This window comes from Magnolia sinica, chromosome 19 (assembly GCF_029962835.1).
Source record: "Magnolia sinica isolate HGM2019 chromosome 19, MsV1, whole genome shotgun sequence".
Classification (NCBI taxonomy): Eukaryota; Viridiplantae; Streptophyta; class Magnoliopsida; order Magnoliales; family Magnoliaceae; genus Magnolia; species Magnolia sinica.
The window spans coordinates 58085713-58100700 of NC_080591.1; the positions used below are offsets into that span (position 1 = coordinate 58085713).

At 40.7% G+C, this 14988-nt stretch overlaps 1 protein-coding gene across 15 annotated transcripts; it reads left to right on the forward strand.

The window, feature by feature from the left end:
• The first annotated feature begins 1069 nt into the window (after positions 1 to 1069).
• LOC131235115 (putative pectate lyase 14) lies at positions 1070 to 14232 on the forward strand. 15 transcript variants are annotated; one of them, XR_009165948.1, is made up of 9 exons: positions 1070 to 1333; positions 1431 to 1461; positions 1682 to 1820; positions 2130 to 2225; positions 2720 to 2803; positions 3187 to 3393; positions 3593 to 3679; positions 12766 to 12888; positions 13386 to 14232. XR_009165948.1 is itself a non-coding variant. In XM_058232244.1 (8 exons), the coding sequence occupies exons 5-8, from the start codon at positions 3388 to 3390 to the stop codon at positions 13583 to 13585; spliced, it is 348 nt and encodes a 115-aa protein (XP_058088227.1). In that variant the 5' UTR covers positions 1070 to 1333; positions 1431 to 1461; positions 1682 to 1820; positions 2130 to 2225; positions 3187 to 3387; the 3' UTR covers positions 13586 to 14232. The 15 variants fall into 15 exon arrangements, 2 of the variants coding, with proteins under 2 accessions (XP_058088227.1, XP_058088228.1); XR_009165949.1 differs by lacking the exon at positions 2720 to 2803 and having other exon boundaries at positions 1431 to 1473; XR_009165947.1 differs by lacking the exon at positions 2720 to 2803.
• Positions 14233 to 14988: the final 756 nt, after the last annotated feature.

Consider the following 14988-nt stretch of genomic DNA (forward strand, 5'->3'; position numbering starts at 1 on the left):
GTTCATAACCCTTTAAATAGGGATACCAAGCAATAGGAGAGAAATCAGAAGCAAACTAAAACTAAAACTCCTTGAAATTCGTAACTTACTATAAATAGTAAATTTACTTTTTATAGTATTTTTCCTATGTGGCTTAACCATGTTATTCTCCTAATTATTCTAAGCACTTTTCATGTTGGACACAACTCCTAAAGCCCAACGGATGAAGAGTTATAATCAAACTAAAACTTACTATTTATAGTAAAAATGGAAATAAACACGGAATTTGGCCATGATATGATAGAATAGTTGGATAAAGTAGCCCGTCCTACCTTAAAATCATATATGGTACGTCGAGTAACTCATTAGGGGGGCCACAATGTATGAAAAGAATGTTAAAATATATCAATTTTCTTTCACACAATGTGGCCCACCTGTTGGACCAGCTTGACTCTCACAATGTGGACCACCTGATGGATGCTTGGGTACTCACCAACATGTCAGCTCAATATGTGGTGATATGTAGGGGGTTGAGACAGGCCATGTTCATAAAATTAGCGAAGCTTTTTTTTTTTTTTTTTTAAATTTTGAAAAAGAAACACTTAAGCAAACAAAATGCTCTAGTTTGGAATAAATACAAGAAGCTAATGGGCCAAACAATAAACTTGCCAGAGAAGGGGTTTAGAGAAAAATGTTTAGCAGTATATAGGTATATTTGAAGCCTTATTAAGATATTTTGAACCATTTATTCATGTTGAAACTTATCTCTTCTTTTAGGACTGTATTTTTGTAAATTTGTTGTGATTTAAAGTAAATTAATTGTTTGAATATATCCATAATTGTTGAAAATTTTGTTTCATTGCAGGAAATCACATTAAAAGAAGGAAGCATGTTTCACATGTGTTAAGCATTAGTATCTAATCATTAGACTCTGACCAAGAATCATTATATTCTCTATTCAAACTAGATAAGTTTTGCATGGTGTCAACTTTGGTTCCCTCTACATCTGTCATATCTCAACATACGTTGTCATCATTGGCAAACATAGTCTTTTTCAATGTATGATTAACGCAAGACAAGCTTTGCTTGATACATGAGCACAAAGAAATTGTACATGTGGCTTACATACACTCAAAGTAAACTGCTTAAATAACAGATCTTTATACTGGAGCTCTTTTTCTATTATTCTTTTTGCCATATCCTTAATTGCGGGTTGGCTACACCTACAACCCACACTTCCTAATGCTAGGGAATTCAACATGTCCAGGTAATATTAGAGAGGGTAGAGCATTTTGCTCAGTTAGTTTCTATATATGAAGATCAAATATTTCAAAAAAGAGCTCGTATTCAGCAGGTAATTGGCTTGTTCTTATTCTTATTCTCCTCATCTTTGTTTATCATTGTCTGACAAGCTTGAAACTGTCATGCTTCTTGTTTTTTGTTGGGGTTAGGTCCCACAGCTTCCACGTTAAGCAAATCCGAGTCAGTGAGAATGTACTGTAATCCACATCTTGTCTGTTTTCTCATCCATTATCGGATCCTCCTTTTGGGTTTCCTTTCCAGCACTTCCAACTCTCAATTCTACTCTCCTTCCTTTCCCTACACACATCCATCTGCATTTCACTTCTTGTTTGAGAGTTTCCTTTTCCAGAAAAATGGAGTGATTTGAAACGAATTTCTTTCTTTGTGAAAACAAATTCAGGTGCAGGCACGGGTATTTCCATGTGGTGAACAATGACTACACTCACTGGGAGATGTATGCGATTGGCGGAAGTGCAAATCCCACTATCAACAGCCAGGGCAACAAATATCTTGCCCCGATGAATCGCTTTGCCAAGGAGGTAATGTAACAGTAACAATTGAATTCTCTAACATCTCAACTACCATAAACTACATTTACAAATTGAAAAATGATATGAGCTCGGTTAAAGTAGATTCCCACCACTAATCCTAGTATATTTGAAATATCTATTATAGATTAGATTATATTAGATTTTAGGTTACCTTTAGTATATAAACATGTCATTGCCATGGCATAATTCACCTAAGATCTTCACAATGTAGTTGCTAAAATGTAAGAACTCAGTGATTTGGTCCTTAGTACAAGCTAAATGTATGTCATCTCATCTAGTGAGGTTAGCACATTTCAGGCACTTGTGGTGAAGCTAAGGAAAGGCACCGGGCCAAATGCTAATACTGGTGTTGTCACTAGAGTTCTTGCAACTGTTGGGGAGCTTGCTAGGGTGGTGGGTTTACTTCCCTATTTTTTGGGTTATATTTTGAATCACGCAGTGTGCTATGGTACAAGTTCCAATTTCATCAAGTCTGATACTTTAAATTAGCTTGCCTTTTATGTGGGTGGTACTAAAAGGAATGATGAAAAGGTTCTATTTTGATGCTAAAGGTTTCTAGTGAGCGGTCGACATGGTTTACTGTAGCTCTTCTACAGCTTAGTTTTGGGCATTCTCCAGTTCCTTCACATTCTTGTTCTATTTATCTCGTTGCTAAAAATAAATCAATTCCTCCATTTGCACTGATCCATTCTTATGTGTGGGGAGGGTCTGCTACCGGATTTTTCTCTATTCAGTTAGATGTTTCATTTCATTTATCAATGGTTTTACTAAGTTTATATGGAAATATCTAATGAGCAGCATAAATGAAGCCCCATAAAGAATGGAGATATGAAATTCTCAAAATTCTTGTTACTGATGGATGCACAATGGAATATGTACTGCAATAGTGCCATTGGCACTCTCCTGAACTGAATATGTAGTGCAAAAATGCCACTGGCACTCTCCTCAGAGGACATCATCAATGGGAACAGGTATGGTGCTACTTATCTCTAGAAGGAAATAGATAATATCTTCATTTCTGGATGTCCTGATTTCGTAGCATAGTTAGGACTTATTTTTGTGTCTTGGGTGAAAAACTGCCAACATTGAGGTCTCTCGCAAGGTTATTATTGAAGGCCATTTGAGAAACAGTATGGCTTCAGTGAATTATAGTTGTGGGTATGTAACACATGCGTACAATGAGTTTTGGAGTATTGCCTCCAGGGTAAACTTTTTTTTTTTTTGCCCATGTTGGATGAGAAACAAATGTTATTGCCATGGTATGTATGGCTGTGGGCATAGCTGAGCTCCTTCTATTGGAAACTCATTCCCTTTTATCTATATATGTTGACTATTGTGTTTGACACCTTAACAGACAAGCAAGTGGAGGCCTTTGGCTCTGTCCAGAAACGGATCGCAAACCTCCTAGAAATTCCTTTAGCCTGCAGGAAAAAGGAAACCAAAACTATTGAGAAGCGGAATTGTACAATACTCTGACAGATTCAACATCCACACATCCACAGTGCTGAATAGGGCATAATTACAGTTTGGGGGCTACTTCCTCATACAAATACTAATGGAGGTTGTTGCAATTTGATTACCTCACTATTGAAATCCAATTTAGTTGTGTGTGCAACCACATCTTAGGTTCTTGAATGTTCTTTCATTAAATAGTTATTATTTGAATATGCTGGTTAGCTTCTCCTTCTATTTGCACTCGTTTTTATGATAAATAGATGGCATGAATTTCAACTTTGACATACAATGTTCATCTACTGCAGAAGCTCAACCTAGTGAATAGTGTGCTATTTACTGGTGGATGGGCTAAAACTGGTTTATACTATGAGACTGTGCAGGAGATTTTCAAGGTGTTTCACTGTTTTGAGACTGTGCAGGAGATTTTCAAGGTGTTAAATTGTTTTTGTGATTTACTATGAGAAAGAAAATGCCTTTTGTGAATTATGATTATTGGGAGCTACACATGACACACATGGACTATGGAAATCAATCCAGATTGTCCCAGTCATGGGCCCTTTTAATTAGATGGAGCATAGCAAAAGAAACCACAGTACCACACTAATTGGATTACTAGACCGTCTGTTTTTCTTTTTCTCCATGAATTTCAGTTCCTCCTAAATCTAGGGTCCTAGACTAAGGTCCCAAGGACTTCCTGGAAAAAATCAGCTGGTACACCCAAAGTTTTCATTAGTTTAATGTGTGATTACTCATTATATCTGTCAAATCGAGGTTTTGTCAGGTAGACTTCGCTGTCAAATCGAGGTTTTCATTAGGTTTATGTGTGATTACTCATTATATCCTAAAACTTTGCACGTCTTACATCTGTGTATGTTTATTCCTTCTCTTTCACCTCTGTACATTGCTTGTTCTTTCTTTCTTATTCTGGATCATTGCTGAAAAATGACTTGTGGTTATCATACACATTTAGCAGTTACTTCCTCTCACTCAGTTTATCATACTCAGTTAAATGGAGTACTATTTCGTTTATAAATTATATATGAATTGTCTTGTAGGTAAATTATACATGGAAATAATTTTATATACAGAGGTAATTATTTTAAAGAGACAATCCATTGTTCATGTATCACTATAAGATAAGGCAACTCCTAGTTGAATGAAGAGACATGGATTATCCAATCAATAGATCTGGATTGTCCATTAGGTTCAGCCACACTTCATGGGCCACCATGCAAAATACACTGATTGGATTATCATAACTGTCCAAAAGTTGAACTTTCATTTGCTGACATTCTGTTTTCCAAAACATGGATGTGTTGGTTAGAGTCATCTGGGCAAGGTGATTGTTTGGAATCATTAACAAATGTGCCCCACCAAATGGGTGGTTAATATGTTAATTGGACCTTTTTCATAGCAATCTCGACTCTCCATTTTATGGTTCTATTAATTGGATGGCTTGATTCGTGTCCCAACGAAGGGTGGGTTGGGTCAAAGGGACTGTCAAAATCGTTTGATTGGTCTGTCTAGGTAGCCCTATGCAATTGGGAGCACATAATTTGTAGAGCTGTGGGAGCACTGGATCATTTCTCTAATTAAATTTCAGTTTACATAGTTCATAATTTCTGTGGTCAGATATCCCAAATACCAAAAGCATTAGTTGATGCATACAAGAAAGTAACAAGAATGTAGGAGGTAAAAGTGCACAAAAGATGTTCCAATGTCGCACAAAAAAAATTGCAAGTTATTCTTACCATGCCTCAAGAACATTCCAAAAGTATGTAGAGCAAGCACATGAAATTCCTGGAAACTATTCTTTAGTGCATCAACATGGTGATTAGCACTGGCCTTATAGTTTGACTTTGTTAATGCTTCTGTTGGAATGAAGTACCCTGAAATTTCATTTTTCTTTGGTTAGACGGTTCACCACAATGCTTACCATGACACTGGTAGAGAAAAGGATTGCTTGCCCCAAGTTGGTCAATGGAATATGATGAACAAGGTATTCTCCTTCGGAAGTTGAAACTCTCATTTTTACTGTGAATAAATATGCATGTTGGTTCTAATCGATGGCTCCAAATTCTTAGGCTCCCTATTCTTGTTGCTGCGATTAGAAAGAAAAAACTATAGCCCTGTCATAGTTTCTGTTCATGTCTGAAATCGATAGAATAAAATCAAATGATACAAGAAAGATGTTATTCCTATAGATAAAAAAGAGAAACTATTATGAGGGAAAGGAAATTGAAGGATTCAGCGTTTGACCTATTATTATGTTTAAATTATTTTTTTTTAAAAAGCAAATCTGTTCATGGCTTTCAGTAAGGATGGGTTTTTCATTCATGATATTGAAATATGTTTTTCTATGGCATATTGGGACATGGTTATTGTATTGCTTCTACAATTTCGATCCTCACATGAATTCTCTCTCGATTATTTCGTTTCAGCCTGTGCAGATCTAGATTGGACTTCTTGAGGTTAAATTTCTTATTAGTAATTGGTTTTCATGTTACGTAGGATGCCTTGAAATGTTGTTACTGGAGCTTGATACTGATAGCATCTGCAACAGATAATTTGTCAAGGCAATTTAGGGAACTGTTTACCGCATTTACGTTTGCTATTCTATGATAAATCTGCATGTAACTTGTTGCAAATTACCTTGTTGTTTTTCTTCTTCTTCTTCTTCTTAGGTCTGGTGTTACTGGGATTATTTATTTCAAGTTTTGTGGAACTAATCATTATTGTTTAAAGTCAATGCGTAAAATCGTGGTTGGTACAGCAAGGTAGCAAGTTGAAAGCTCCCATAAGCAAAGAAAAACAGGAAAACAAAACAAAGAAAAAAGAGAAGCAGAAGAAAACATAAAGGAAACAAAAAGACCCAACTAAGAATCAGACAGAAGGGGAAAAAACAATCCACGGAAATCAGCTACACCCTACCTAACGTCGGAGAGCCGATGAAAAGAGGAATGTGGCTAATGGTTGTAGAGTGGCAAGTCCATTCGGATAGGAATTGCTGGATTCCGTTGATCACATGGGCGATAGAATGGGCCTCATCTCTGAAACAACGCCAATTTCTTTCTTCCCAGATGGCCCACCAGGCGGCTAGAAGAGAGAACCGCCACACCGCAACTCTATTCTTCTCCAGGGGGACTCCATGCCAGGCTGCGAAGACAGAATCAGTGGATTGAGGAAAAGACCAGGAAATGTCAAAATGTGATAGAATAGTTGCCCAGACTGAGTTGAAATAAGTACAATGAACAAACAAATGATCCGTCATTTCTTCATTTGATAGGCAACAGATGCAAACGTTTGGAAGAATCATCCCTCTTTTCTTCAGATTGTCAATAGTGAGAACTTTTCTCTTTCCAACCAACCACCCGAAAACAACGATTTTTGGACGGACCTTGTATTTCCGAATCTTCGCGTAGAGCATCACTGATGATGAATCAGTCTTCTGATCCAGAAAACGGTATAAAGATTTAACAGAGAACATACCCTTACTATCGAGGGCCCACACTAGCTTATCATGTTGATCTGGATGAGGATGACAGTTACCTAACCGCTGAAGGAGCTTCACATAAGACTCAATTTCCCAATCGTGAAGGTTTCTTCTGCAGGGGGGGGATCCAGACCACGCCGTTACCTTGAATAGAGTAACAATCGGCCACTGTTATCGACGGATCTCGGGCTAGCCAGTACATATCTGGAAATTCCTGTTTAAGGACATGGGAACCCACCCATAAGTCCTCCCAGAACCGAATTTTGTCTCCTTTTCCTATGTAGAAACGGCAATGAGTTTGCACCTCGCTATGAGAAGATATGATTCCTCTCCAAACCGCAGAAACGCTACTATTAGACACCCCCTTTGTCCACCAACCGTGAGGCGATTTCACATATTTACATTTGATCACCTTATTCCATAGGGTATCTTCTTCTGCACCAAGTCTCCACCACCATTTTCCTAGAAGAGCGCAATTCATAGTTTTGAGGTTTCTGATTCCAGCTCTAGCGTCCTTATAGTGTTTGCAAACCTCAAGGCAAGCAACCAAATGAAATTTTTTTCGATCCTCCCTTCCATGCCACAGGAAGTCCCGTCTAAGTTTCTCTAAAGTATGTAAAATCTTTGCGGGGCATTTGAAAAGGGACCTGAAATACAAGGGGAGATTTGAGAGTGTCGCTTTTATCAATGTGAGCCGGCCCCCTAACGAGAGATATCTGCATTTCCACCTCGCGAGGTAAAGCTCAAAACGATCAATGATTTTCTCCCAAAAAGCGATCGGAGGCTTGCCAATACATAGCAGGAGGCCGACGAAATTTGTAGGGAGTTTGTCAGGGGTACAACCAAAAAATTCTGCAAAAAGGCGAGTGTCGGATTCACTAATATTGACGCCAATCAACTTCGATTTGCTGAGATTGACTTTCAGGCCTGAAACTGCCTCAAAACATCGGATGGTTGTACGAAGATTGCCCACTTTATCCCAATCGGCTTCGCAAAATAGGAGCTTGTCGTCGGCGTACTGGATGTGAGAGATGGGGTGTTCCATATCTTTTATCTGAAAACCTCCAATCATACCTTTCTCCTGGTCGTTTCTTAGCATACGCGATAAAGCCTCGACCACAGTAAGAAAAAGGAACAGAGATAGCAGATCTCCTTGACGTAGGCCTCTAGTACTTTTGAAATAGCCTTTTGGGGATCCGTTAATGAGGACCCAAGACATAGCTGATTTGACATAAGCCTTTATCCAATTTAACCATCTATCACCGAAACCCATCCGTTTTAACATGTATAGGAGGAAATTCCAATCAACGTGATCGTAGGCCTTCTCAAGATCAAGTTTGCATAAGATGTCTCTTGCCCCGGATATATGGCTGGAGTGCAGGCATTCGGTAGCCATGAGGGCACTATCGATGATTTGTCTACCCTGAATGAAGGCACTTTGGTGGTGGGAAATAATCTTGTCCATAACTCCTTGAAGATGGTTGGCGAGAATTTTTGCAAGGATTTTGTATGGCCTCCCAAGAAGACTGATAGGCCTAAAGTTATGGAGAGAATCTGCCCCCTGCACCTTCAGAATAAGGACAATGAAAGTAGCCCCAAGAGCATCTGATAAGTATCCTCTTTCATGGAGTTCATTTACAAAATCAAGGATATCCCCCTGTAGCAGGTCCCAGAAGTGCTGGAAAAATAAGATGGGAAAGCCATCTGGACCTGGGGCTTTGTCCCCTGCCAGCGACTGAATAGCAAGTTTGACCTCGTCGGGAGAGAAACCAGCTTCCAGGGAGGCAACGTCCAGGTCAGAGATCCGGTCCATGGGCAACAAGTCCAGGGTAGGCCTATGATGAGAATCTGACTTTAGAAGATTAGGGAAAAAGGAGATAGCCTTTTCAGAAATCATCTGCTTGTCTTCAGTGTGCTCCCCATTTATCGAAAGGCAGGATATCTTATTGGCAGTAGCCCGAGCATTCGCCATGGCATGAAAAAAAGAGTGTTTTTATCGCCTTCTGTCTCCAAGAGATCTCCTCCTCTAAAACCCGGGCAGAATAAACATTAATAAGCTTAGCACGTCTGCAAGGCTGAGTACTATCTGTGGGATCATCTTCGTAGGTAGCGTCAATGGAGTGGATTTGACCCAAAATGTCATCAGTTTCAGCCTGCCGTTTGAGAAGAAAATCTGATTTCCAAACCTTGAGGTGGGACTTTAACATATTCAGCTTCTTACTTAGCCTAAAGCCTGCGAACCCATCGACGTTCATCTTCTTCCACCAATCTGAAATGAGCTTATCGAAGCCTTCAATCTTCAGCCAAGAAATATCAAAGCGAAATGGCTTGGGGCCCCAGTTTTCCTCAACCATCGAGAGAAGAATCGAAGACTGATCAGACGTTGGCCGAGGGAGAGACGTCTGCAATACATTGGAAAAAATTTCAGTCCAATCTGCAGAGACAAGAAAGCGATCTAACCTTGCAAAAGAAGGCGGGTCACACAAATTTGACCAAGTATATCTGGAGCCGGATAGCGGAATGTCTATTAGCTCGTGATCATCAATCCAACGAGAGAGAACGCATGGCAGCTGAAACACGACCAGGCTGGGATCGCTCCTCCGCATACCGCGTGATATTGAAGTCACCTCCGATACACCATGGACCGTCGAACATTTCCCTGGCAGCTAGCAGATCCTTCCAGAAATCAGACCTCCTGTCAGCCTAATTCGGACCATAAACAGAAGAAAGGAGAAAGGAAAAGTTGGATCCAATCTGATTTAGAACCACGGAAACTGAGTAGACACCAATCCGGCTACGTTCCATCGACCACAAATCCGAATCCAAGCAATAAGAATCCCACCCGGACTACCTGCCGCATTTGAAGCCTCCCATTGAACGTTTCGAACTTTCCAAAGCGTGCTCAAAAGAGAAGCTGAGAAAGCCAGGGATTTAGTTTCCTGAAAGTAGATAATATCAGCTTTACTTCTTCCCGTGATGTCTTTTATCAGACAACGCTTCTTCTTGGAGCCCACACCTCTAACATTCCAAGAAAGGATTTTCATTTTGGAACCGATCGACCCCTACGACCACCACGGATGACACATTCTGAGGATTGCGAGCATTGTCTAGGACTGGTTAGGAGGCTCTGCAACTCTCTGTTTCTGATGGGCTTAGCCTAAAATTTTCTTGGAGATTTATGACTTGTCAGGGGCTTGCCACGAGCTTCAATGCAGTGGAAGAGGGCCAAAAAATCCTCAGGATGATCCCCGAAAGAGAGGCCTAAGGATCTACCGATGTGGCCCATAGCGTCTCTTATCTACTGTTTTTTCTGGATGGAGGCCGCCAGTTCTGATCTCGCAGTCGCAAGCGCCATTTCCGTATCGTGAGGTGGGGAGCCCATTCTGACCTGAATCAGCTCCGCGTCTATAATGTGTCCTCCTACTCCTTCCCGGAATAAGGCAACTAAAGCAGAATCTTCCAAGAGTTGGGAGTCGGAAATGGCTCGCGGGGAGAATCCGATGATTGATCTGTCGCTTGCGGTCGGAGGGATGGAAACTACAGGGAGAGGTTCAGTAGGGACCAAATCCCGCGAGATAAAGGGGAGAGGGGACGAAGCAGTCTCACGCTGCTGAAGATGGAGATCAATATTCCTGAGGAAGTCGGGCAGTGATCCCGATCATTTCGCGAACCTGTTTGTAATAGAAGGAGAGCAGATGGGAAGGTTGAGGTTGAGGGAGGCATGAATCGTGGGATACCGATCGACAAGGTCGTTTGGGTCAGTGGTGAAGATAATCGGGCTTACAGGAGGAGTCTGAGGATGAATGCCATCTGTCGAATTAAGTTCCATACGTGTGGGAGGAATAATATGACGATCGCACGATTCGCACGAGGTATCCATGTGGCTACAGTTATTATCCGAAGGACGCTCTGTCGTCCCTTCGATGTTACTCGTGTCTTCTAGGGAAACGTCCGACACGTGACTGGAGTACAGGTGGCTGGAAAGGTGTTCTGTGCGAAATCTTCTGCAGCTGCCGCGCCAAGATCGAGAGCGTGATTTGCACGCCAAGAGGCAGTCGTTTAGTGTGGTAGGTTTGCGGAAGGTGAGGCTAGGCTGTACTTCATGTTTGGTACTCCAGCAGAGCATACAATCCGTGTACCATCTTCCATCTCCCCGTCCATACCACTGACAGTGGCAATCTGCTCCCCTTCTTTGGATCTCCATAGATTCCCCCATCTTGGAATCGGATCGTTTTTGCACTCCATCTAGACTGGAAGATGAAAAACACGATCATTAGCCAGGATCTGGATAGCTGATGGAATTGGCTTCCCCTTCTTCCTACGCACCAGCACCCTGTTAACACCCATCTCTTCTCCCGACAGAGTTTTGGGATCCACCTAAATAAGGGTGCCAAGCCGAGCAGCCACTGTTGAGAAAAAAGCTTCATTCCATAGCTCCAAAGGAACCGACCAAATCAACATCCATTTCTCTTCAAATCCAAAAAAGGAGAACTCCTCCTAAGACTGAATAGAAGCAATCGGCCCGTCCTTAAATAGCACTCCTGCCATGATTAAGAGATCGATATTATAATCAGGCTTTACCTTTATCCATAGCTCGTTGAATCCAAGCGGTTTGATCGTGTAAGCAGATACAGGAATGCTACAACTCTCATCTAACCATCTGGTAACTTGGGACAAAGAGACACCCTCTCTGGTAATGGCGACCACCAAATTTAGGAGACCATCTTTGTCTGTTGCAATAGTCGTAGAGTCGATGAAAATGGAATCCTTTCCCACCGGATCAGGGTGATTATTGTTTCGATCCATAGCTTGATATCCTCTAGTAGATCCGGAGGAGCTCCCCCCTTTTAGATTCTCCCTTGCATTTAGGAGAACATCTCTGAAGGACGATGGCCGTAGGTGATTAGCGGGCTTGAATGTTTGCTTTGCTGTAGTCGTCTTTGAAGTGAGATGGTGAAGAGGTCTTTGTATAGTATTCCGCACTCTATGCTCTGGCCCAAATCGCGCTTGCTGGACACGCATTTTTTCGCCTCCAAAACTCACCCCATTTAGGAGCTGGATCGCTCTATGAAGTTCACTCTCGGAACTCATACGGACAAAAGCAAAGCCGCGAAGAGATCCATTGCTCTTGTTCCTTGGCAAAACCACTTCCATGACAATCCCCGCCCTGCGAAATACTCGTTCGAAATTGAGGGGATACCATCCAGCTGGGAATCCTTTTATGAACAGAGTTGGGTAGCTAGAAATGTCTCTGTTTTGCTGAAAGGTGGCGATTCTATTCTGCGGGAGTTGTTTCTTTGCCACCACCGTCCAATCATCAGAAAGAGATTGGGCAACTCCACCATCTCCGCAGCTTTCCTCATGGATTTCATGTCCACCGTACACTGCGTTGTTGATGTTTCCGTTGTCGTCGTCGGATTTGTATCTGATCTTTTCCTAATATAAAATTTTGGGCACTGAAGATTTATGTTAGCAACTAAGAGAGGAAAATGCTACTAGTCAATTCTTGATCTCAATAAAAAAAAATTCCTAACTCAATGGATTAGGTTTTTGGACCCAATTTTTTTCCCCAAATATCTAAGCATAATCATTATTGTTTAAAGTCAATGCGTAAAATCGTGGTTGGTACAGCATATAAATCTGCATATAACTTGCTGCAAATTGCCTTGTTTATTTGTTTTCTTCTTTATTTCTTATGTCCGGTGTTACTGGGATTTATTTATTTCAAGTTTTGCGGAACTAATCATTCTTGTTTATGAAATCAAGGTTAGGTGGTTACTAACTTCGCTGTCAAATCGAGGTTTTGTCCATTAGGAATTTCAACTGTCTGTAACTCAGCGATACTGCCATTTCATATTTTTCTTAGAAAGCGTTGACCTTTTACATGGCATATGAACCCGAGGAAACCTTGCGACCGTGTCTTGTGCCCTTTCTTCCAGCCACGCAATTATTTATTTTATTTTAATTTTCCCTTTGTATTTACAGATTTCCCAACTGAAGTTCGGAAGTAGTGAAACTTTTTTCTGAAAACAATTTCCCGACAACATTTGCAGGTTTGTTTTCCGGGCCAATTGCAACTATTCAAGTTCCAACTATCAACATTTGCAGGTTTGTATTCTGGGTCAAGAACATTGCTCCAAGATTTCTTCTACAAAATTTTTAAATCCAGTACACTTCTTTTTTCTATTTTTTAGAAGGATTTTTCCTTTGGGAGTTCCATTACTTGCGGCCCAAAACATCTACACTAAACACTTGACACGCCATCAACTCCCATGAAGCAAAATGTATTTTTTCTGTCTGCATTTTTTGTTTTGAGAATTGACGATTTATTTATTTATTTATTTTTTTCTGTTAAATATGATTTTTGAAAGCTAAGACAGAGATTTGTATATCTTTCATTTTCAAGTTTGAATTGGCCAAGTTTATGGAAAACTAATGAACTTTACAAAAGAATGGCTGGACCCATGAATTCAGCTCTCTCTCTCTCTCTCTCTCTCTCATGAATTCAGCTCTCTCTCTCTCTCTCCATATATTTCTCTATATTATACATAGACACATATATAATGGTATATGTTCAAATGAGATTGGTATTCTACTGCATGCAGGTGTCATGACTGCATATATAGCATTTGGGAATAAAGATATTAAATCCAGAGCTGAGAGATTTTTGAGCAGTATCACAAATTCAATTGAGACAGTTCTGAGGCGCAATGTGGAAGTCAGAATGGGACTTATTGCAGATGGGGAAAATTCTATAAACAGGATAAAAGCAGTCGAGTCACCAGATTCTATGGCAGTGGCATAGAAGCAGATGGAAATGATTGGGATGATGGGCAGGCACCGAAATGCAGATAATAGCAGATTAAGTACATCATATCAGGGCCCATGTAAAGAACAACTCAATCTGACCAGAAAAAGCTTTAATGGTTATGAGTGGATGCTGCGAAGAACCCCAGATTCGTGAGATTTGTTTATTGTAGAAAATTGAGAATGGGTTCTGATTGAGCATGTGCAGGTTTGGGGGCTTCCTTGTGCCCACAATTTCCATGTGGAATGCATTGATGAGTGGCTCCAGCTGAATGTAAAGTGCCCCCGTTGCCGCTACTCCGTCTTCCCTAACCTCGACCTCAGCGCCCTCTCCAACCTTCACGCTGACTCTGGTTGTCCCTCTGCTAGTGTTTTGACGGCCACACACTATGTGCACACGCAGCTAGCAGGCCAGAGCTACCTGTTGAGGTTGTAGACCGACAATCCGAATGGAGAATGCTGGTGAAGGCAATGATGATGCTGGCCTAGAAGCAGCAGAAGATGGACGGGCAGTGTTATGTCAGGGTCCGCCAAGCACGACAGCACCAGTGATGACGGGCGCGGCCATGACATTGTATTATTTGTGGAACCTAATGTTATGTAACAGTTTGATTGAGTTAAACTTTAAATAGACTGTCGTTAACTGTTTTGTTGGTATTGTGGCTTTTATGATTGATTGTTTCATGAGTGGATTTGTAGTTTAAATAAATATTTTAAAAAAATAAACATTTTTAGTCTCAATTTGTAACTGAGGCTTGGATTTAGCCTCGGTTGTTGAGAACCAAGGCTGAAATTTCGTGGCTAAAGGCTTTAGCCTCAGTTGTTGAGAACCGAGGTTAAAAATAGATTTAGCTTCAATTGGAGGCAACTGAGGCTAAAATTTGGATTTAGTCTTAGTTGGAAACAATGGAGGCTAAAATTTTGATTTAGCCTCATTTCGAGAAAACTGAAACTAAAAAGGTTCTTTTAGCTTCACTTGAAGAATCGAGGCTATAAAAGTCAATTTAGCTTCGGTTGCTAAAACTGAGGCTAAAGCCTTTAGCCACGGGGGTTTCAACCTCGGTTTAGATAACTGAGGCAAAACTGAGGCTAAAGGTTTTAGCCTCACTTTTAACCTTTTTAGCCTCAGTTTTGAACCAGGCTAAAGCTCCTTTTTCTTGTAGCGTACATTACACCAACTGAAAAGGGGTCAGTCTATTTTTAAAGACTTAAATAAAGAAAAATATCAAATCTCCTCGAATTGCTGAGGCATCTTGAACCGGCAAAGAGGACACACATGGTTAATCTCCAACCAGTGAATTATGCATTCAACATCAAAAATATGTGAGCATGGCATACGTATGACCTCCATCCCTGTACACAACTCATTCAGACAAATTGTACATTTGATCTCGTCTGACT

Coding starts and splice junctions, on each gene's coding strand:
- LOC131235115 (XM_058232244.1), top strand. Junction 3,680..12,833: donor CTGTGCAGGAGATTTTCAAG/GTGTTTCACTGT, acceptor CAACATTTGCAG/GTTTGTTTTCCGGGCCAATT. Junction 12,889..13,385: donor CCAACTATCAACATTTGCAG/GTTTGTATTCTG, acceptor TACTGCATGCAG/GTGTCATGACTGCATATATA.